This window comes from Xiphias gladius, chromosome 20 (assembly GCF_016859285.1).
Source record: "Xiphias gladius isolate SHS-SW01 ecotype Sanya breed wild chromosome 20, ASM1685928v1, whole genome shotgun sequence".
In the NCBI taxonomy this organism is placed as follows: domain Eukaryota; kingdom Metazoa; phylum Chordata; class Actinopteri; order Istiophoriformes; family Xiphiidae; genus Xiphias; species Xiphias gladius.
This window is the reverse complement of record NC_053419.1, coordinates 13,921,554-13,945,596: the sequence shown is the minus strand read 5'-3', so window position 1 is coordinate 13,945,596 and position 24,043 is coordinate 13,921,554. Positions and strand designations below refer to the sequence as shown.

The window sequence follows — 24,043 nt, the reverse complement described above, 5'->3', positions numbered from 1 at the left end:
TGCATCTCAGTTATGGCCTTCTCTCTTTATCTCCCATTCCCTTAATCCACAATTTTACACTTATCTGACAAGATGAGTTGAAGTAAACCTAATCATAGCCCCATGAAAAGATGAATGGGTTTGTAAATGCCTTCCTGTGTGTGGTGTGATCAAACTACAGATGAAAGGAAGAAGATGTTGAGAGTGGGAGACACTACTGAAGTTTGTCAAATGTTGCCAAATAGCTTTTCCCACCCCTCCCCCTCCCATTTTTGATACTTCACTGAGATTCCCTGCATCCTGTAATTGACGTGCTTTTGAAGTAGAGTAGCTCGCTAGTCACACTCACATTTCCTTTCTGAGCCCACGTTGCCCCTCAAGGAAGCCAAGTCGCGATTTGTGCTTATCTGAGTTCATTTGTTGCTTTCTGAGATTGAAGACGTTACATTGACAGGACTTTGTTATGATGTGAACTCTCTTCCCAACTTTTAACTGGTTAAATGGAAGATACAGTATTTCTGCTGGCCAATCTTGAAGACGTCTCACTTCTCATTCAATAGGCTTCTTCAGTTCAGAGGATGCCTCTTGGATGAGAGTTGAAACCTTGGATGAAAGGTGAAATGTCTTCAAGATCTACAACCAAGTCCAGTTGCCCTCGATTCAACTCTTCTTGGATAACCATTACCTGGATGACTTAGAATCTTCCCAGACATCTTATACAACTTAATATCACTTTCCCCCTTTGGTGATGATTGTTGGCAGTCAAGCCATGGAAAAAACATGTTATTAATGTGTGAGACTTTTTGTGTGTTTATAAACTTCTCATTGTCTATTTCGAGATCTGGAAACAGATAAAGTCTAAAACTTTCTAGACATTTCCTATTGTCGAAATAGCAAATATGGAGACCTGTGCAGCCCTGGTGGAGGTATGCACTTATTGAGTGCTTTCTCGTATTCGTGTATGGACTACTTGAGCATATGGGCCATAATAGGTAACTAGGTCATTGTAATGAGACTGTGTCCTACTCTGATCATCTCAAATATATATAGTGCTAACATGAAAATGACAAAGTGGCTATATTATCTCTGCAACCTGGGTGAACAATGACTTTTCTCAACACACTAAAATCAGTTTAACAATGACCTCTCTAAATCCACTAATGTCACTTTGATTCACTTACACAGCATATTAGACTCTTTTATAGGCCATGATGCATGGGAAATCATGTACATACAGTATAATCATTAGCCTCTTGTTTGTGATAATACTATTCCTCAGACCAAACTACTTAGCACATGGTAGTTCAGTTAATTATCACTTGATAAGCGACAACCCTGTATTTTTCAGTATGTTGCCCTTTCACTTTCCAAAACTACCAATCCAACCAATTTTCTTGAGTTATCTTTAATGTCAACCAAAAGACGGAATCAATGTATCACAAGTGCTGACATAAAGAAGTGTAATGCATGTAGCTGATGTGTGGTACACTGTATACCATAAAAGTTGTATTTAAACCATGCATGTATCCATCTCTGCAAACAACTTGTCAGTCTGTCTTTAACAGCAAGAAAAAACTTGAAAGAGGTTGAGGTTTGTATCACAGATGCATTACAAGTTTGCAGAGTGTTTTGTGATTTAAGTAAATGCCTTCTGAAAGTGGTTACTTCATGGACAACTGTGCAGTTTATCACTCTCATCATGTTTAGCAATTAAGCAAAAACATGGAAATCTTTTTGGCTTGAGTATTCCGACTGTAAAGTATGGAAACTTTGTACGGTGTGAAGTTAATTTAACATTCACCACATCTAGATCTGTGTGGCTGATGTTTTACTTGAATGTTGACCCTGTCATTACTCTCTACCTCAACAAATATTTGAACAGTACTGTTTGCACAAAATTTTTGTGTTAAGATGAAACTTTGAATATCATGCCACCATTCTTACATGGTTCATGGAAATGACTCTGTCAACTGATGATATTATTATTAATGTTAACAGTCCTCAGATTACCCCAATAAATTATGTCTATGTAGATTTAATGTGTTTCTTCCTTGTTTTGTTTTAAGAAATAGAAGTATATAAAACAAACTTTTGAGTAATTGACAATTGTCTTTTTGAATTAGATTTTATGCCTGTTAAATTGTTGTTGTGAAGCAGTTTTTGCCTGTGTGTGCATCAGATGCTTTGTGGAGCTCCAAGGCTGTTGATGAGTTTAGCAGGCCTTAGTCTGGCTCCCTGTCCTGTCTCTGGCTGTGGTTGCTCTTTTATAGTCAAGCTGCATTTTGCTTCTGGCTTTATCCTCTCTCTGATTTGGGTTTTCTCATTGCTGTGGTGATGAGTTGGCCTGCTACCAACAGCGCTGTCACCACACTAGAAAAGTCAAGGGTTACTGCAGTGCCCGGCCACAAAATATGAGCAAAACAACGGCATACAGTGAAACGCATCTGAATAAAATATTGTCAGTAGTAGAATCATGGTTTGTGTGTCCAACTCACTCTGGTTCTAGGCGGTTCTGTTGTATGACTGAAGTGTTTTTGTGCACAGCCATTGCAAAACCATGGCACATTATTGCTGACAATGGAGTCTAGATCAGGTTTCGTTTCATGTTTCAGTCTACAGGCTCAATTTCAGCAGTTTCCCTCACAGCACTGGTTGTTTGCACTTGTGGAAAAAGCCCGGTTGTAATGTGTACTCGCATGCAAATATTATACTTTATTATTATTTTGACATCAAAGATAGTGTGAGCTTCTCCACAGAATGGATCCTGCTGCATGTGTGTTTCAGCTGTTTTTCAATGCTGACAAATTTATTTTTGAGCATTATTATTAGTAAGAGCAGCACTTTAGATCTGTATATAGTCAGTGAGTTGCTACAGTACACAATAATAGGTTAAATAGGCTTATTTAAATGCAGTTTTTTAGTCAATGTAAATTCAGTTTCAAGACTTCCATCTTGTTCTTTCCAGTAATAACAGTGTAACAATAATTGTTTGTTAAAGAATTTAGATGGACTTTGCCATGGCAAACACCTTTACATCAAACAATATACAGTAAAAACATATCCAAACACCTATAATCAAATTAAAGTAACAGTTGCAGCAGTTTAGACCTACATTTTCATAGGCATCTTTTGGCCATCATATATGTACAAGTACATATTGGTAGCTTACTGTATAACATGTTCACACCAACACAGCCCTCTATTTTTTTTTTTTTTTTTTTTAAAAACAGTGCTATTTCAGTCTCAATGAGCCCATAAGCACACTCTCTCCTTCTCTCCTCTGTGATGCTAACATTAGCTGATGTTTTTATTTACTGATAAGCCCCTTTTCTTCCTCCAGTCCCCACATTAGTTCTCTCCTTGGCTGCCTGAAAAGGCATTAAATGACTTTGCAAGTTTGTGATGACATTCAAGTGATTAAAATTTAATTTTAACCTTTAAATGATCATTCTCATACCTATTCGTTTTTACATTTTCTCAGTGTCTGACACTTCTCTTTCCATCTCCCTGTCGGATAATAAAATAGTTGGAAAGCAAATACATTGTTGTGTTTTTTAATGACAGTCCTTTCTGTCTGTTTTCAGTCTGCCAAAGGCTACATCCTCCTGTTTGATGTGCTGGGTGGAGGGGACGACAAGTACCTCTATGAGCCTGTCTATCCAAAGTGAGTGCCGCACACAAACAAAGTCACACACACATTGATACACAGCCACTTACGTAAAATGAGCCAATTGAAAGGGACAAAGCTGTAGCTTTCAGGGACGCTACACCATCAGGAAATCATTTGTCCCTTAATCATCATTATCGTGTATGTTATATCAATCTTGAATGTTACCTGTATCTACTGGGGGTTAAATGTTGCATATACAAAACACAGCTGCCGAACAACTCTATTTATTTGCTGTTAGAATCGATCAGTTGAAACAGTGGATATCTCAATTTTAGTCCTGCGACTTTGCTACTGTTATGACTGCTAATGACAAATTATAATAACATTGCTAGTTATAAACAAACACATGATTCATTTATATGAACACTCAGCCTCAACTACTTTTTTTTTTTTTTTTTTCACCATTTGGGTATTTTTCGCTTGCTGCAGTTTTTCTTTTGAAGAAGGTCAAGTTCCTCATAACACTACACCCAGCGCGTGAAACCAGCGGAGTCTCGTCAGCTTGCAGCTGTCTTTCAGTTCAGATGGAAAACAATGCCAGTGGGAATACAAGAGCGCTTTACCACTAAACCCTTTTAATGTAGTGTTACTGTATGTTTGCTCATGACCACATATATAATTTGCTGTTGTTATATGGTTCATGAAAGCAGGTAGTGGAATTTTAGAAACTAATTGGTGCAGCTGTCACAGCATTATTAATGTGACAAATACAAAACATGACCAAAAGTATTGGACCCCCCAAGATTACACCCATATGTGGATTGAGAACTGTCTGCAGGGATTAAGTGCACTGAAGTTGGGCACTTTTGGCATTGTAGTCCATCCCAAAGGTGTTTATGGAGTTGAGGTTAGGGCTCTCTGCAGGCCACTGAAGTTTCACCACACTAAATTCAGAAAACCATGTATTTATGGACCTTACTTTTTGTATGGATACATACAATTAGGAAGCACACTGTTGCCTGAAATACCATTCTACTCTGCAGTATTAAGTTTTCCCCTAACTTACTAAGGAGTCCAAACCATCGAAAACAGCCTCTGCATGTATTTCTCTTTTCCTTTACTAAACCATGAAGTTCTTTCTTTGTATTCAAGCATCCGTGTGTGTGTGTGTGTGTGTGGGGGGGGTGTTTTGTGCCTTTGGGTCTGCAGTGTGTGTGTGGATGTGTGCCTTTCACATTCCTAGACAAAATACCAGCAGAGGTGGGGCAAGTCTGGGCATAACAAGCAATCTTTTTTCAGCCCTATGAGTTGATAATTAGTTTCATTTCGAGTTTTCAGCACTTTTCTTAACACATCAGTAAAACTAAATGTGCATTTGTATTAATGTGTTTGCACAGGGGAAGTCCTCGTGTGAAAGTGACCCCGGGTTATAAGGAGGAGCAATGTGCCCCTGCCCTGTCTTTAGAGATGAAGAAGCCTGTGGATCTGGAGGCCCCCATCACCAGGTAGATGCTCTCTTATTGTCCTTTGTCTCTCTGGTTCAATGTGTTTCTTCCTGTTTTGTCTGCCCATGTCCCTCTAAGAGAGAGTGCTGGGAATCATGTTTGTTTTTGACAATCCCCCTTGTGCAGTTTCACCACTGTCTAGATTTTCACATACACAAATTTACTTCTCATTTCAAATCTTTAATCAGAAGTCTTCCATCAAACGCTCTGAAAACGACATAAGTCAAAACTAAATCTATTATAGCATGTTATTCTAGCTTGGGTATCGGCTTGCCTTTCAGTATCTCAAACACTGACCTCATGATTTGAACTACGTTTACATTGTTTTTGCTCAGACAGTTCTCCAGTGGGTATTTTAAAGAAATTCCACCATTGTTGTAGCTGCTAAAAGTGACCCGCTCTTTGTGCATCTGTGAAGGGCATTTGGCTTAGAGTGATAGCTTGAAAAATTTTCTGCTTCATCTCACGGAAAGTCAGCATCGGCAGTGAGAGATAGCCATGGTGCAGTGAAAAGCTCCATTATGTTAGTTGAAAACACAGAGGCCTGTAGAGAAATATACATGAATCTCCACCCTGTTAAAACACAAAAGTCTCACACTACTTTCACAGCATTGCAAGTTTTTCTAAGCAAATGTGCATTGTGGAAAAAACTAAACAGGAGATCCCTTGTTCATTGTTACCATAGATGTTTGTAGAGGTTTAAATGAGGATTTCTAAAACCTAGTCCCCAAATTATAATAAAATTGATGAGAAGAAATAACTAAGACCAAAGAAGAACACTTGAGTCTGTTAGATAAGTGCCAGAGTTTGCTGTCTCTATTTTCTCTCCTTCATGGTGGTTTCAGTCTTTGCTAATTTCAGTTCTTTTTTTATTTTCTTTCTTCTTGTTTTTTACATTCTCTGTTATAACTCCCACGTCCTATGACTTGATGTCTTTGTTTGCCAAGTGACAAGAGCTGTCACTCCACCAGTTTTCCGCTCATAGTTTCGTTTATCTTGTGTTCGTATTGTCTGTGTCTTTCATGCCTCTATGTTAATCTGTCACATCTCTTTCACTTCCTTCACTTGACAGAGATTATAGGGTAGTCATCTGAACGAGAGCACTCCATCAGCATTTCACAGGCACAGCTTGATTGTGCAGGAGATGAGTGGGTGTCTCCTGCTGTGAAACTACCGTAAACGCATTGCCTCCTCGGCAGTGAATGTCCACTGTGCTTGACACCCTCTGTCGCTCTTAATTCTCTCCTTTCTGACTCCTGCTTGTCTTCTCTTGGTTTTCCCATTGAGTCATCTTCAGTCTTAGGCCTCACAGTTTTTGGAAGACAATGAAGCGCTATGCACACACACAAGCACACTGTTTGTTTCCTTGTGTGTTAGAAGACAGTGAGATTTGGCGATGGCAGCTATGTGGCCTCATCACAGCTGGCCAGTAAAACATTCAAGCTTCAATGAGAGGGCACAGCTGGATGATGACTAGCCCACTGTTTTCTAACACTCTGCTGTTTGTTATCTTGTTCCCACTTTTCCTACTACAGCCCCTGCCTTTTTTTCTTTTACTACCTGTTCCAAATTTTTTCTTTTGTCTTTGAAATCAAAATGCTAATTTCTTCTGTTTCTTCTTCTTCCTACCAGTCTGCAGTCCCTCCAGGAAGACCTACTGGTTTGTACGGCAGACGGCTACCTTCATGTGCTGCACTGGGATGGGCTAGGCAGCAACGGCCGCAAGGCCATCTGCCTCACTACAATCCCCTTCTCGCTAGACCTGCAGTCTGCTCGAGGTTAGATTTTCCCATCATTAACTGCAGCTTCTGATTCATGTGAAAATGTGCTCATGAAGTCTTTGTTGAATCTAATACTTAAGACTTCTTTGTGTGCGTGTGTTTGTTTGTTTGTTTGTTTGTTTGTTTGTTTGTTTAGGTGGTCCCTCTCTGGACTTGGAGGGAGTGTATATCCGTTGTATGGAGTACTGTGTGACCCTGGACGGCTTCGCTGTGGTTCTGAGTGACGGACGCCTGGGCTTTATCACACCACTCAGCAACACCATCACCGCAGACGTAAGGACTCTTACAGACACACACACACACACACCCACTGTTGATGTTAAACTGTACATACAGTTTCCTAAAGGGTGAACACAGGGTGCAAACCCAGATCATGAAAAATGTATCATAATTTTGGCATTGAAAAGCTCTGATTTTTCTCTATGAAACTTGTAGACAGCCTGCAGTTGGTACAGCTTATGTTGTCACTGTGCAAATCAGCATATGACATTGTGACCCCATGACAGGGGAGGGACCACAGACCTATTTCAATCAGGAAAATCACTGATAAAATAACAATTTTTCCATTTTCTAATGATAACCAAGATTTGTTTCTTCAAAGAAATCGAATATTCTGCTTGACTTTTGAGTAGGTAATGGAGTCTGTTACCTAGCCATGTTTTATTTTTGTGTGAAAAAAATCTATTTGGGTATCACTTAAGGAATAGATGTAAAACCTGGTAGTACAGGCAAAGTGAATATACTTTGTTCTGTCTGAGTGCTGAGTGCAGGTTGCAAGATTAGTGAGAGAGCTGCCGATGCCCTTTCTGGTTTCAGTAAAGTTTGATTTTGACAGCAGCACCAGTTACTTCAGCTATCCTGAAGAAGAGAGATACACAGAACCATTTACTGAAAACCAAATATTCAAACTGGTGATGCAGCTTGTTCAGGTCAACAGATTTTCATATTTTATAAACAGAGAAGCACAAAATCCTTTATTAATGTCATGAGAATATGATTCGGTACAGGGCCTGGAGCTATTACTTTATCTTGGCTTGGTTTGAGCAGTGATGACTGTATCAGTAGGATCTTTTTTCACATTCGAAAAGGCAAAGAAAGCTCAGCATTAACAAGATGTTCTAAAATTTTGGCTTGAAATTATGTTCTCGAAATTGGAAAGTGGGTGTTGTAGTAACCATCAAGATATAAATGTGTCTAGATACAAAGGTTAAATTAAAATCGTGACCATGCAGTGTGCTGATTATTTGTGTTTAAGTTACATTAAAAACATTAAAACATTAAACACATTAAAAACATTTTAATGTTAAATATAAAAGATGTGTTTAAAGGAGACAGCAGTTAAAACACATTCTGCTTACCTGAAACTGACATCATACACACCATCAGTTATCTTCATAAAGGTTTCATGTGTGTGTTTACAGCAGCTGCAGGGCGTCTGGGCAGCAGACGTCACTGATGGCACCTGTGTGGCTGTCAACAACAAGTACAGACTGATGGCCTTTGGCTGCGCCAGGTACGTGGCTGTGCAACTGTCTGTAGCCTATACAATACAGTATTGGGAAGTAAACTTGGGTGAGTTTGCTTGCGTATGTGTGTTACAGAGATTGATTGTTGTCCATGTGGTGTGTGTCCACTGTGGGGATCTGTCAGTTTGAGTTTGCATAGGCTACCTAGTGTGTGCTTGTCAGAAACTCCTCCTGGATTGTGCAATCTGCCAGCTTGGCAGGAACTTCTCTTCCACACTGCTCCATACTCTCCTTCTTCATCTTTTTCTACTGTGTTTCGAACCTTATTGAAACAACATGCACACACAGTGTTACAGTTTGTTATGTCATTATTGTCCGAGCATTCCTTCGTAGACAGTAAGAGAAATGAAACCTAGAGTCTCGCAATACAGGGAGAAAACACAAACTCTGTGTGGTCAAGTTAAACATCTTTGTCTGAGTCTTCAGAACATTATTTGTACACATTTGAAAACAAACTTCAAAATAAAAGTGCTGGTTTCTCTAATGTAGATTGGTGTAATTTTTACCACTGAATGAGTTTAGTGAATGAGATTAACTAACATATCATTAGGCAGCAGCTGAAGAAATTAGATTTAAGCCTCTGTGATTAACCAATTACAATCACCCACATAACAAAAAAATATCTTGATATTGTGTTGTTGGTTTAGAGATAGAGACACATGCATGCATGTGCGTGTCCAAATTAATGTGCAGTCAAGTACACAGTCATGCTCGGAGTAATCCAAAGCGTAGAGATGCAGCTTGGAGGTATGGTTCCGGCCATAGGTCCCTCGCACTGTAGCAGCGTTCAGCTCCTCAAACAGGCAACAAATTATGGCTGTAAAAGTGTGTTTGTTCTCATTACAGTGGCTCAGTGCTGGTGTACATGATAGACACCACAACAGGATCCATGCAGCTCTCCCACAAACTGGAGCTCACCCCAAAGCACTACCCAGGTATCACCCATATGTATCGCTCTCTTTCCCCCTTTTTATCTCCCTTCTCTCTTCATCTGTTTCTCCTTCTCATATCCCTACACAAATTCCTCTTTGAGATAACTTGCATTCCTTCAGCTGTCTCCCTCTCGGGTATACTTGTCTGTGTTTCCCCTTAGCTCACATCTGTTTCAGCCAGACCTCTATGGTGGGATTTAATACCATAGCTCCACCTAGTGGGTGAGCTGACATGTAGGACCATCACTGAATCTGCCTGTTTCCAGGTTGTCTTAAAAAGCAGTTAATTTAGTTTCCTTAAACAAAGGCCTTAGAGGGTACTAAAAAGACTTCAAATCAATTTACAAAAGTTTTCTCCTGCCTACTTTAGACAGAAATGTTAGTTGTACAATGCATTTGTAATCTAATTTCTAGCTGCTGGTAGAGGTTACACACTTATAAATTAAAAGTGAGATAGTTTCAACAGTGGATTGTCCTTTTTTTGTTCAGTCAGTAAGTGCGGATTTTAGCAAAAACTTAATTAGTTATTCCATCCATCCATTTTTTGCTGCTGGTTGCGAGGCTTTAATTAAGTTATCATTAGGAATTATTGTTGCATGCTGCATGGAAGTGCTGAAAACATTTTGATATAATAATAAACAATTCTAGGCACACATCTGTGGTAGTTTTGTTTAGTGCTTTCGTACTTTAGCCAGTTTGATAGTGAAAGAGGTATTAAATTCCGTTCTATGTGGTGTTAAAAAGGACCTTAATATTTTTAGGTTTAACTTGGTGAACCTGCAGAAGCACTGATCTCTCTGCTATCTATACAGTGAAGATCTTAGCGCTAAGATAGGAACACCGGAATAGACTCAAATACACAGAGACAATACAAAGGATTCACACACAATATTCTCCCTCAGTGCTTAAAAAGCAAAATAAATGTGGACTACTGCAATAGGGATGATCTCAGTTGCTGTTTTTGTCCATTTGTTTCTTAGTCTAAATCAAATTCTGTGTGAATTAAATTATTTTTATCAGAAGGTCATACTCTAGGGAGCCATGAATCGCATGGAAAAAAAATGGTTATTTTGTGGCTACCATGCAAGAGGAAGAAAGGTACATACCTGCATTTCAAAACACTTTGCTCAGTTACTGCTAGAGTTTTCATAAAATTATATATCACTCAAATAATGAATCACTCATTTGGTGTTATTCAGAGCTTTTGTTTCTGAAAACATTTGAAAACAAAAGAGCTCAACGGATCAATGAAAAAAACAACATTCAAAAATATTCTTGGTTACTAACTGCAATGTGTGTGAGAAATCACGGACTATGTCACAATTTTCGCAAGTTATTCAGTAACCAAGATAAGCATAATATAAATGGATTCAGTCCTTCAAAAAAACCATTTGCAAAACCATTCGATTAGTATTTTTACTCTCATAACTTCTCTGAATTTTTTGCCTCTTCAGACATCTATAACAAGACGGGCCCTGTCAAACTAATCTGCTGGTCACCAGACTATAGCGTTGCTATGGTTACATGGGAGTGTGGTGGCCTATCGCTGTGGAGTGTCTTTGGAGCTCACCTTATCTGCACTCTGGGAGAGGACTTTGCGTGGGTGGACACACACATGCACACATTTGTGCACACCTTTTAATGCCATTTCATATTAACCTTTTTTTTCTTGCTTTTGTTTCTTGATTATTTATTGATTAATTAATTTATATTCAGATATATGTATGTATGTATATATGTATGTGTGTGTGTGTATATATTTATATATTTTATATATATATATATATATTTGTATTTTTTTTGTCCCCCCCTCAGGTATCGTTCTGATGGTACCAAGAAAGACCCCCTTAAAATCAGCTCCATGGTTAGTGGAGCTTCAAAAAAGTCTCACTGTCTATGTTTTAGCATTAAAAAAATTTAGATAAAACTTTTGATTTGTAAAACATATTGTAGAGATTTAAGGCCTTACAGATCAATAAACTAATTTAAATAATCATAAATAATGACAGTAAAGTTTTGTTTATACTGAAAACTTGCACTCTGCCCCTTTCAGAGCTGGGGAGCAGAGGGGTACCACCTATGGGTGCTCCCTAACAAACCAGAGAGGAGGAGGCAGGAGGAGCAGCAAGGGGTGGAGATGGGGGAACTTCCTCATTCCTCCCTGCAGGCTGGCATACTGCAGTTCCACTTCATCAAGAGTGCCCTCACAGTCAACCCCTGCACGGTGAGAGGAAAGATGGAAACATATTTTCAGTTTTGTGTGTGTATACACACACACACACACACACACACAGACACACACGCGCACGCCCACACCCACACACACACATTAAACATTCATGCTCTGTTTGCTGCTCTCTCGGCTGTACAGAGTAACCAGGAGCAGGTGTTACTCCATGGTGAAGACCGCCTCTACCTGACCTGTGGTGACCCCACGCAGGTCCACAGCACCTCTGACTCACACCCACACACACACTTACAGCCATGTGACGGCAGCCCACTGCACCACCCCCCCAACCCCGACTCCTCTCTCTCTCAGGGACTCAGCACTTTACTGGGACACAAACACTGGCACGTGGTCCAGGTGAGGATGCACAGTCACCACGCCTGGTTAGGTGGGATTCATGCGGCGATGACTGGGCAGTTTTATACTAATTTGTGAAAAATGTAAGAGCTGACCGCTGCCTTGACAAGATTCTTGGATATTGACAAACAGGCTACCATAGAATTGCAGCTTCAGGCCATCCGTATAGAATCACCGACAGAGGCTTTATTTACATCATGTACTTATCATTCAGAGGTGTAGGACGGCAGCTAATGATTATTTTCATACTTGATTAATCTGCAGATTATTTTCTCAAACAATCAATGTATTAAAAATCATTTTTTTTAAAAAGTCTATAACATGATATAAAATATAGTTTACAGTTTTATAAATAAGAGAAAAGCAGCCAAAGTTTAGATTTAAGAAGCTGGAAGCAGTGAATGTTTGGCAAGTTTGCTTAACCATTAGCTAAACAAACAATAGATGCCAATAGATGCAAAATAGATCAATCAATTAATTCACAAATAGTGTGAGCTCTGAAGAAAGGCAACAAATACCAGGGAGCTTGCCTGCGTGTATATTGTTCAGTGGATACAAAGTATATTTCATTATTTGGTGATGTTTTTTTTTTTTGTTTTTTTTCCCCTTTGTTTTCCTACAGATTCACAGCACATACCTAGAGAGCAACTGGCCTATACGGGTAAGTTTGAGAGCATGTGTTTGTGAGTCGGTTACCTGGTGCACCAGGTCAAGTTTCAGAAAAGTAGTTAGTCACACAAATGTGTTTTAAATTGTCCTTGAAACTCTTTCCCATGAGGCTTCCTGGCTTTGAATTTGATGTTATGTGTGGAAAATGTAGACATCTGGTACCACAAAAAGGTTAAAACAAACATTAATTACATTTATTATTTCAGCCGGGCCACATGTATGCTCAGACTCTAAAAGCTGCAATAATCCTGAGTTTACAAAGCCGTAATGTTTACAAAGTAAACTAATTATGCTGCGATCACAAGTGTGCGTACATAAGCAGAATTATTGTTTTACAAGATGTGTGAGCAAGAGGAAAGTCCTTTTTCCTTTTGGAGAGCTTGGGGCCCATTTTACATGATCTATGGCTATATAAACAATATCGACTTGACTTGATAATATGACAGTATACTAATGTACAATCTAAATAGTCTATCTACAACCATCAATCCCGTGTTTAGTTTTCTGTGTGTATTTATGTACGGGGTCAACACTTGAACTAAATTATAATATTGTCTGGCTTTTGTGTGGGTGCGTGTGCGTGTGTGTGTGTGTGTGTGTGTGTGTGTGTGCGCGTGCGTGCATGTGTAGTTTGCAGCCATAGACACAGCAGGCCAGTGCATGGCTGTAGCAGGGAGGCGGGGCTTTGCACACTACTCCTTATTCACAAGGAAATGGAAGCTGTTTGGAAATATCACTCAGGTACGTGACACTGTAGACTGGAGGGCAAAACTCAAAATGTAACCCTCTCTCGATGGCATTATTGCAACTATCGATGAACGACTGGTGACAGGAAAGTGTTAATATCTGGACAATAGTAATTTTATTTTGTTCAGAGTGAACATGTGGGTAATTATCTCCACTTACCTTACGAAAATTCTGCCAGGAATAGCTTAAAACTTTTAATGTCTATGTGGATCTATATCCTAGTTTAATACATGCCATGCACAGCTAGCTTCTTTATCATAAGCTAGAATTTGTAGTGACATATTTTAAGGCTGTCAAAATACCATTAAAATGTATAGAGTCATATGTTAGGGTAAAGACTTGTTATATTTGAAAATATTTCCAGTTGTGTTTTTTGTGTTTAAGAGAATAAAGTTGTTGTGTTTGTATTTGTCCATAGGAGCAGAACATGACGGTGACGGGAGGTCTGGCTTGGTGGAATGACTTTGTGGTGGTGGCCTGCTACAATTTTACAGACCAGCAAGAACAGGTGAGACTGAAGCACCATTTTTTCTCACACATCCCTCTGTTTCATACTATCTATCATGATTTTAGTTGTTTTAGTCTTGTTAAGGACGTCCCCCTCTATTGTCCCTCTCTCGACACTAGTTGAGGCTCTATCAACGCTCATCCAACCTGGACAACGCCTTCGCCTCAGTCACTAAGCTACACTCAGACACTCTGCTGCTCAACGTCTTCAGAGACATGGTCATCCTGTTTAGAGCTGACTGCTGCATCTGCCTGTATAGCATAGAGAGGAGGAACGACAGGTGGGCTCTTTTGTATAGACATTTCACTCTTCGGAACTCCATGGCTTTAAGTAATACATATCTGACAATAATATTTTCCCAAGGATAATCTTATTTGTTTGTATTCTGCCGGGCTTTTTTTTCCAACTTTTTCGTCTTTTTGCTTAGAAGGGACGATGTGCTTGTTGGCTTCTGCAAACCTATACGTTTATCCAGAGTAATGGCAGATTTTCAAAGTGACGATTGGTTAAAATTCTTCACTTTTAAGATCCCAGGCTCAAAAAGAAAAGCCAGTACAGTTTAGAGCTGATCTTATCTTTTCCAAACTGGATACTGTTCTGCACATTCAGCATAGTTTCTTCCTTTCATACGCTTCTGCACCAGGGAATTCCCTAGCACCAGTAGTCATAATAGTGGTATTGGTGATATTGTTACTCGGCTGCATTTTCCCTTGGGAAAAGACACTTTTAGTTAAAGCTACTGACCTAAAACCTTTCACATGATACAACTGGGCCTCAGCATTATGTCTGATGTTGTTTGCGATGAACAGCGTTTCGCAAACCTCAGACCTTTAAACCATTGTCTAAATTGTCATTTAATTCAAAGATTTATGCTTGGTACAGTATATATAGTCACCTTTAATTTTATTTCAATGACTTTCCAGTCAGGTCCAGTACAATCAATAAATTTAGACAGGAAACCAGCACGTATAAAATATTTCAGTATGCTATATCTTTTAAGTTCTTCGCCAGCATTTCAGAACATACAGACTCAAAGAAAATGAGATTCTCCTTAGCAGTCAAATGCTTTTGCCTCTCAAACTAAAAGCTTTTTTAAGCACTTTGTGGTTAAAATAGTCCAAGTCTTTGTCTCAGTGTCTTCCTCGTGCGTTACAAGTTCTTACCTTAAAGTCATGATTCTGACTTACAGTGTATTAACTTGTACTTGATGTTCTAGTCCAAACCCGTCAGCCAGCGTGGAATTGCTGCAGGAGGTGTCAATGTCTCGCTACATCCCTCACCCGGCTCTAGTGGTCTCTGTCACACTCACGTCAGTGCGCACCGAGACTGGCATCACGTTGAAAGCGCCGCAGCAGGTAACACAGGAGCAGTTACACACATACACATGCTAAGTCTCCGTAGGTGCATGTCCATTCATGTTTTATATGTGTGTATCCATTTCAGGCCTGCATGGCAGAAAGCATCATGTTGAATCTGGCTGGCCAGTTGATCATGCTACAGAGGGACCGTTCAGGACCGCAGGTACGAGAGAAGGAGACACCCGCTAATAACAAGAAGCTGGTGAGTTGAAACGCTTTGCTTGGATTTTCTTAAGATAACCAAACAGTAACCAGTCATCACTTTCTGAAAGATATTGTGAATAATTATTGTTGTAGTTAATTAAAATCTTTGAAGAGAGTCTTGCACAAACTATAACCCACTAAAACAGCATGTTAAGTGAAGATGACTCTCCATATTTGTTAAGGATTCCCTGTAACAGTTTTTCTTTCTCCCCTAGCTACCATTTTGTCCTCCTGTCGTGTTGGCCCAGTGTGTGGAGAATGTGTGGACCACCTGTCGCTCCAACAGGAAGAAGCGCCACCTGCTGGAGGCCCTGTGGTTGTCATGCGGTGAAGCAGGCATGAAAGTCTGGCTGCCGTTGTTCCCCCGAGACCACCGCAAGCCCCACTCCTTCCTCTCCAGACGCATCATGCTGCCCTTCCACATCAACATCTACCCTCTGGCTGTGCTGTTTGAGGATGCCCTGGTGCTGGGGGCAACCAATGAGACTGTACTCTATGATGGGCTGCAGGGATCCTCGGAGCCACTGGAGGCGCTGTTCCCCTACTGCACCGTCGAGAGGACCTCCCAGATCTACCTCCACCACATCCTTAGGCAGCTGCTGGTTCGCAACCTGGGTGAACAGGTATGTGGAGCCTTCTGCCTTTTCACCGGGGGAAGAGCAACAGAAATAAACGACTCATACACAGTCTGCAGACAAACAGTCCATTCTATCCACTCCTTAATGTTCCCTCTCCCACAGGCTTTGATGCTTGCTCAGTCATGTGCCTCCCTCCCCTACTTCCCCCATGTCATGGAGCTGATGGTGCATGTGGTTCTGGAAGAAGAGGCAACATCGCGGGAGCCCATCCCCGACCCTCTGCTGCCCACTGTGGCCAAGTTCATCACAGAGTTCCCCCTCTTCCTTCAGACCATCGTCCACTGTGCCAGGAAGACAGAGTACGCCCTGTGGAACTACCTGTTTGCCGCTGTGGGAAACCCCAAAGATCTGTTCGAGGAGTGTCTCATGGCTCAAGACCTGGACACAGCAGCCTCCTATCTGATTATACTGCAGGTAGTGACTTTTACTGCCAGTTTGATTTTCACAACATAATGCAGAGATTATCAAACATTTCAGCCTGGGGCAGAAATATTCAAAAGCTTTATCATTAAACCAAGTGTCATTCATAGTACCAGCACAACTAAAATCACTGTGTGTACCTGACTGAAGCTGTTTAGGGTGTCATGTTAGCTTCAAATGCTAACATCTCCAACTTTCTCTGTCTCCCCTTTCTCTGTTCACTCCTTCTAAAGAACATGGAGGTTCCAGCAGTGAGCAGACAGCACGCCACCCTACTCTTCAACACAGCGCTGGAACAGGGCAAGTGGGACCTCTGCCGGCACATGATCCGATTCCTCAAAGCCATTGGCTCAGGGGAGATGGAGACTCCGCCCCCAACACCCACCACTCAGGTGAGCAAGATCTTTTCTCAGACCCTGGCTATAGAAATCACTCATGACTGGAATTCTTACCAAATGTCCAGAAATGTCATCTCAAGGAAACTTTTGCAGTTCTAGCTTCGGCCTTGTCCACATTCAGGCAAATTAATCTGAAAATCCTGTTTACATATGACTTTCAGATTGAAAGGCCAGAAACAATGAGATATGTTTAAAGGAGCCTTTTCTGCAATGTAGTTTTCAGCTTTCAAATATATCAACGTTTAAGTGTGTTTTCAAAAAAGTCTGCCTTTGGTGGCTTAGTGTGTACAAAGCCAGTACAAATAGACTCATTAATAATGTTCACATCATAACAACACTTGAAAGCACACAAGAAGCTCAAACACATGACTCTCGGCAACACAGCACAAGTGGTTGGCCACTTACTGTGTTGTGAGTAGTAAGCTGTACTTGATAGATCATGCTTGGAATACACAAAAATTTTAATATAAACCAGATAAAATTGAACCTAATGATGTGTATCTCTGTGTTAGGAACCCAGCTCAACTGGGGGTTTTGAGTTCTTCAGAAATCGCAGCATTAGTTTGTCTCAGTCGGCAGACTCCATCACTACAGGAAAGTTCAACCTGCAGAAGACCTTCAGTATGCCCGCTGGACCTTCTGCTAAAGGGTATGGACACACACACACACACACACACACACACACACACACACACACACACACACACACACACACACACACACACATACATATAATTGAGATTGTGAGTGACCACTGTTCATCTGAATGTTTCCACATTTTCTTTTTTTTGCTGCTTTGACTCCTGACAGTCGGGATGTGGAGTGTGCAGAGAACATGTATATTGATATGATGCTCTGGCGCCACGCCCGCCACCTCCTGGAGCAGGTACGCCTTCGGGACTTGGGATGCTTCTCTGCACAGCTGGGTTTCGAACTCATCGGCTGGTTGTGTCGCGAACGAAACCGTGTGGCCCATGTTGATGACTTTGTTTCGGCGTTGAAGAGACTCCATAAGGATTTTCTGTGGCCATTCCCTGTTATTCCTGTGGGAAGCCTCAGCTCGCCGCTGAAGAACGGACGGTGTCGCACAGGTGAGTGTGGGGATCCAGGTAATATAGGAGCTCTCTAGGAAACTGACCTAACCAACCGACCAGCTGCTATTGTTTTTTAATTGTTCCTTTGTTTTGTTGTTGGTTTTACACATCAGACATAACTGAAAGCTTAGCACTTTAAACCTTGAAGTTAGGCTGATTAGTGGCTGGTCTAAACACAACACTTTGATGAACACATTAATTTGGTCATGAGGTCAAAAGGACGCAGAAAGGAATTGATCCATGAATCCGTAAAATTGTACAGTTGTTTTAAATAGCATTATATGTGCATCAATAAGTACATTAATAACATTAACATGGGAACATAAAGTTTCTGCTGCCCCAGTTCATGCATTAAATTTAAAGCTTTTTACACAACTTGTGACTTCATGCCAAAATTTCATGCTGTGTTTTTTTTGTCGTTGCTCCAAGTGCTGAGCACACGGCTGCTGAAGTCGCAGTCAGCTGACAGCCTGTTGAACAGCGACATGGACACAGTGCCCCCTCAGGCAGCCCCCACCAACCATAACTGGCTGGTGGAGCTTGGGCAGAGGTCCAAAGACATGGACACGGCCTCTTCTGCTCACTCCAACCAGCACTCAACACAGACACATGACGCCTTCCTGTCACTGCTCACCAACAAAGGTAATCAAACCTCAACAGGTGATCCCTGTCCTATCCATTAAAATAGAAAAAAGGTTGTGATTTGCCTTTTGATCTTATCGACTTGTGTTGTCTGTTATTTTAATCAGTGAAGTGTTCACCGGCTTTTATTTATTTTATTTTATTTTTCTTTAACTTCTCGTCCCTTTAGTGGAGGAGTACAGCATCGGCTCGGCCACAGACCTGACAGAGACCAGCTCAGTTGTGGACGGTGATTGGACGATGGTCGACGAGAACTCCTCCACTCTGAGCCTGAGCCAGGCTGAGCTGGAGCACATCTCCATGGAGCTGGCCAACAAGGGCCCACACAAGTCACAGGTGCAGCTCAGGTGAGTCCACTGTAGTCTTGTTTTATTATTTGATTTAAGTCAACATGAAGCCAAAGCCAGTAATTTGATGGCTGTGCCTCTCTGTGTCCTTCAGGTACCTCCTCCATGTGTTCATGGAGGCGGGCTGTCTGGAGTGGTGCGTAGTGATCGGTTTGATCTTGCGGGATGCAAATGTGATCAAGCAGGTGATCGGCTTCCTGGACAGCCCAGAGGTTCCCCAAGAAACTGTGCAGAGTGTCCGAAACGGCTTATTGGCTGTCGACACGTGGGCCTCCACTGACTGGTGGGTATAACATGTGGCCTGTCCAGATGTGTATTTGCTGCTCCTGTTTATCTCTTTCAGTTGTGTTAGTTGAACTTTGTCATTATAACAAAGGTTGATAGTTTCTATACAAGTAAACTGCAAATTTAAGATCCTTTTTTAAGTGTGATTAACTTTACTGCACCAGTTCAGGCTCATGTGATCACGAACATGTCAACAGCATACTAACATTCTGAATGCTTTCAATGTGTTTGTTATAGTAAAAAAAAAAAAAGACTGTAATGGTGAAGAATGTGTGTATAAAGTCATGACATGCTAAAATGTTTCCCTCTACTGACTCTTCTTTTTCCAGCCTGGGGTACAAACCATTTCTCAACCTGATCCAGCCGCAGCTGCAGCAGCTGATGGACTCGGCGTCCGAGCAGGTGCAGCCCGAAGCCTTCCAGCCCACCAGCCAGAGCTCCAAACTCGGCAGCTCTGAAGGGCCGGGAGGTGCTGCTGTACCACGAGCCGAGGACAGCAGAGGAGTAGCGGCTCCTCTGGGCCTGGCCCTGCCCTCCCTCGAACCTGCAGGAGGATTTTCTCGCCCCCCCTCTGAGGACTGTCCTCCTGAACAGACAGAGGAGCAGGGCGAGGAGGAGGGAACCTACGACTGCACCTTGTCCTGAACCCCAGGAGCCTCCTCTGGACTCTAACCTGTGAACTTTGGCCCCTGGAAGGAAAGAGAGGTAGCAGCAACAGCAGTGGCTGACTGGAAAAAGACTTTATTTTTGTGTGTCTGTGTGTGTGTGTGTGTGTGTGTGTGTGTGTGTGTGTGTGTGCACAGAAAGTACCTCCCCTGCAGGTTCTTATAGTCAGTATTATCCACTCTTCACATTTCCCTTTGTGTCGACTATAGCCCCTGTGGATACTGAGCTACCAAGAGAGCAACAGACAGCCCGACGGGCACAACAAGACTTCACAGCACAACCAGAGACAGGGTTCAGTCTGCAGGTTCCTGTCTAACGGTCATGACTTTACCAAAATGTTCTGTTAGAAAAAGGTCACCTATGTCAGATTGTTTGTGGTGTTTGGAAGCTGTAGACCAGCACGAGGAAGGCACCAGGCTTTCTGTTCCAAAACAGATTTATTGTGTGTGTAAATTTTCTTTGGCACTCATTCAAGTGCAATCAGAGACTTTGAATTTTTTTTTTTTTTTTTAAATTCCACTGTCCAGACAAAAAAAAAAAGCTCCATTGTTTCCTTTGGTTAATGCAAACAGTGCAAGAATCGGTTCAAAGACACAACAAACCTGAGGGTATTTGATCACAGCCTCATGCTGCACTGCTAAGCATAGTGTAGAACAAAGCTCTAGTCATGAACCATTCACGAGATGTACTGGAGTGTGTCTGAGCCTACAGTACGTGTGCAGTTCTGTTGGTGTGAGCAAGGGGTGTTTCATACTTTCATACCTCATATGATTTTAAAATATTTTGTGATACCTTTTTCAATAATGTAACAGTGTACAAGATAACATTATTTTTCTATCAATTGCACCTTGTCCCTCTTGAGTCTCCCTGTAAAAGGAAAAAAAGAAAAGAAATGCTCATGGTATGAATTCTATGTAATTCTTGAGAAGCGATGACCTTTTAGATTTCTAAGAAAATGGTCTCTTGAGAAGAATCCACCCTCGCAAGTGCAGACTAGTTTCATGCCACCGATCAGTACCTCTGTTCATGTACTTCTCACGCACCAACGCCCCGACCTTGCTGAAGTCCAGGCCCAACAGTGTCTTGAGAGGAGTCTGAGCCAGAATCAGCCGTCTGCTCTTCTCCGCGTGGTCCAGGTTTTAGACAACAAGCAAAGAAGATCGGTGTTCCTGAGGTGAGCAGATTAAAAGCTGTAAAGGGATGAAGGTCTGGGGTAAAACACATGCTATAAAAACCAAATCATAGGATACTTAATCCAGCTTTTAAACACACACTTGGGTTTCAGTCTGTCGGAGCGATTCAAAATGTGTTTCCTGTCGAGGCAGATCATTCGTTTGGTCTTATTTAAGCCATCCTACTCTGTAGGCTTTGTACCTATCCCTTGTCGCAAGAGCACCATTTGATTCCCTCGTCGGTAGTGTTAGCAGTGACGCGTCAGTATCTTCCCGAAAAAGAGGATGAACTTGATGTCATCGTTGCCTTGGCTGTGGTGTAGTAATGGAAGAGTTGTTGCGTACTTCAACCCCCATCAGCGGATAAGGACTTACCATTTCGTCCAGTCCAACATGCATATCACATCCCTGAACCGCTTGAGACAATGATTCGCTGCATGCGTTTGTGTGGATTTCTGGATGCATGTACCACATTGTATTGATAATGCATTGACATGTTTGGTGACTTTCATCACATGGAATTGATTTTATTGTATTAGTCATCATTATTACTATTATTTATTGGCATTATAGCTGAATGACCATTGCTGAACTGATACCTGGAGATGTGCTCAATTTGTTTTTATGACTGATAACAAACGTTTCCCCTTTTAGTTAATCAAAGTCGTGTATTGGCTCTCTACCATAAGCACTAAAAGGTTTATCACAGCTGTGTCAGTATTATGTTGTGCAATGTATTGAAATGTTACTCAGCTTTATCTTTTATGTTCTCTATTTCTTTTCTGTTTTTCCCCATCTGTTTGCTTTTACTTTTCATGATAGACCAAATTATATTTTATAGATACATTTTTGCTCTCTTGTCAGCGTGTACAAGACGAGTTGGGTGTGGTATCTGTTGAAATTTAGATTCTTAAATGGTTTCTGTTTTATGAATTGCCTGTATTGTTAGAACACTCTATTGACAAAAGGGCAAAGTGACGTTGCGGCACAGCGCTGCTGTCGCTGACGTACTGTTGTCACTCAATGTAAATCCCATTGCACCCTCGTTCCAGTGGGCCTGTCTCCACTCCGAACAAGCCTACAGCTACACTACGCTGCTACGCTGTAAGCTTTACTTGACTTGAAAACGGTAACTTGATGAACCAAAGACTTTACGTCCAGAGGCCTTCTGTTTTAAGCGGTTGCTTTGAGCGCTTGAGTCATTATGCAGAGGGGACAAAACCTCACACACAGACACACAACCCATTCTTCTCATCAGAAACATGCTGACAGCATATGAGACAATTTCCTACGGAAATGATATCGCAGATCTTTTATGGTTTCCTTCTGTGCAGACGAGGAGCGGTCGGTCAGGTGTGTCTCGTGGTACTCAGGTGTCACGTTCACTCTGAGGTGGACAGCGCTCCCTCCCTCCCATGTACAGTATAAAAGTATTGCCTGTTTCCTGACTCAGAGTAAAGTTTTATTTCTGGGGCAGGAGCAGCAGACATCCTCAATGCAGTGTAAAGATAATCTCTTGTACATTTGCCTTTTCTACTCATGTTTGGTTTTCTACTTCATTTTTTCCTTGTACATAAAGACCAATAAATTATTTTTAAAAATGGTTAGTTTGCCTCATTGAGAACAATTAAACTAGAGACTTTCTAAGTACGATCTGATCTGCCGTTTGTATGTACATCCAATGAAATGACACGTGTTGTAAATCGAGGACAATACAACCAACATTAATGTAATAGGCAATTTAATTGCTGTACGATTGCAAATTTAATTTAAGCCTTTTGCATAAAGTAAAATCATCCCATCCATGCAATAGATGGATACTCCGTTAACCAGATCAATCCCAATAATCCCAGTCACAACAGTCATATCAATCACTTAATTCCAACAAACGGGCAAATATGCGTTTTAAAAAAGCAAAACAGCAGTTTAAAAAGAGGAAATTTAACCGTTAGTTATTTAAAGTGTCACATCAATCACAAAAATTAACAAAATGATCAGTCTTGTTTTTAAAAAAAACAAAACAAAAAAACATCTTAATTTAACTTTCAGAACAAAAACTGACCGTTTAGAAAAATAGGCATAAGTCAAGATGTTGGAAAAAAAAAACGCTCAGGTAACAATAACAACTGTTCATAAAAATTTAACCTGAAAAAAAAAAAAAAAAGAACATCCTTCTGATAAGCATTAAGACATTTTAACGTGTATGCCAGAATAGATTTCAGTTAAACTGCTAATTTCTCAAGCCAATATGGAAATTTGTCTGAATGATTGTTAGATTTTTTTTTTTTTCCTCGACTGTTACATGTGATAAATAAAGCTACGTCCAAGTGAGTTTACACTGAACCAAAAAAAAAAACAAAAAACTGCAGGGCTTGGTCAGCCTCTCAGTCTAAGCTTAGTTACATTAGTACATTAGATTCTGTCGCAAAGTAACAATTTAAAATCACGTTATCCTAAGAGGAGGAGTTGTTTTATGTTAGGCTCTCTAGTAGTGCTCAGTGTAAGCTTTAGTCTTGACAGTGGGAGCACCAATGGCGCAGGATGAGCCATTTCACAGTGTTGTCGTCAAACATCTCCCTGCTCCGTCCGCTTCCTCCTGTGTTCCAAGCTTGTTATTCATCGACTATCATCCCATTTAATGTTATAGCTATAAACAAAATTCCAAGTAAACTGGTCAGATTTCTGCCACAACTTGAAATGGTCAGTAACTCTGGTTGCTTTTGAAGTATTTTCAGCCTCTAACAAAATTCAAACACTACACCAATTAACGGATTTTTTTTTTTTTAGAAAAATATTCATTTACATTTGTTAATAAAGCTTTTTCTCCCACAGACACTCTGCATATCAACTGAAATCCTTTATACATAACAGAATAGATCCATCTTCTATCACTTATGGTCAGTTTCTGATCCACTGCACTGTACGGCCAGACATTTTTTCTTTAAAGTTTGACATGTCTGAAAAACACATCACTTCCT

At 40.9% G+C, this 24,043-nt stretch overlaps 1 protein-coding gene across 2 annotated transcripts in view; it reads left to right on the top strand.

Annotated features, from left to right (window-relative positions):
• The window catches only part of ric1 (RIC1 homolog, RAB6A GEF complex partner 1), a 39,515-nt gene extending 16,853 nt beyond the window's left edge, over positions 1-22,662 (top strand). For both annotated transcript variants that reach the window (XM_040157185.1, XM_040157186.1), the window contains exons 3-27: positions 3,564-3,643; positions 4,987-5,094; positions 6,727-6,872; positions 7,012-7,148; positions 8,297-8,388; positions 9,248-9,336; positions 10,788-10,932; positions 11,149-11,197; positions 11,387-11,557; positions 11,705-11,917; positions 12,540-12,578; positions 13,217-13,327; positions 13,752-13,841; positions 13,961-14,121; positions 15,058-15,196; positions 15,285-15,401; positions 15,619-16,026; positions 16,144-16,455; positions 16,695-16,853; positions 17,372-17,508; positions 17,670-17,950; positions 18,383-18,595; positions 18,765-18,942; positions 19,037-19,225; positions 19,557-22,662. In XM_040157185.1, coding sequence (XP_040013119.1) covers positions 3,564-3,643; positions 4,987-5,094; positions 6,727-6,872; positions 7,012-7,148; positions 8,297-8,388; positions 9,248-9,336; positions 10,788-10,932; positions 11,149-11,197; positions 11,387-11,557; positions 11,705-11,917; positions 12,540-12,578; positions 13,217-13,327; positions 13,752-13,841; positions 13,961-14,121; positions 15,058-15,196; positions 15,285-15,401; positions 15,619-16,026; positions 16,144-16,455; positions 16,695-16,853; positions 17,372-17,508; positions 17,670-17,950; positions 18,383-18,595; positions 18,765-18,942; positions 19,037-19,225; positions 19,557-19,872 — 4,080 coding nt within the window. In that variant the 3' untranslated portion in view covers positions 19,873-22,662. The remainder of the gene's footprint in view (positions 1-3,563; positions 3,644-4,986; positions 5,095-6,726; positions 6,873-7,011; positions 7,149-8,296; positions 8,389-9,247; positions 9,337-10,787; positions 10,933-11,148; positions 11,198-11,386; positions 11,558-11,704; positions 11,918-12,539; positions 12,579-13,216; positions 13,328-13,751; positions 13,842-13,960; positions 14,122-15,057; positions 15,197-15,284; positions 15,402-15,618; positions 16,027-16,143; positions 16,456-16,694; positions 16,854-17,371; positions 17,509-17,669; positions 17,951-18,382; positions 18,596-18,764; positions 18,943-19,036; positions 19,226-19,556) is intronic.
• Positions 22,663-24,043: the final 1,381 nt, after the last annotated feature.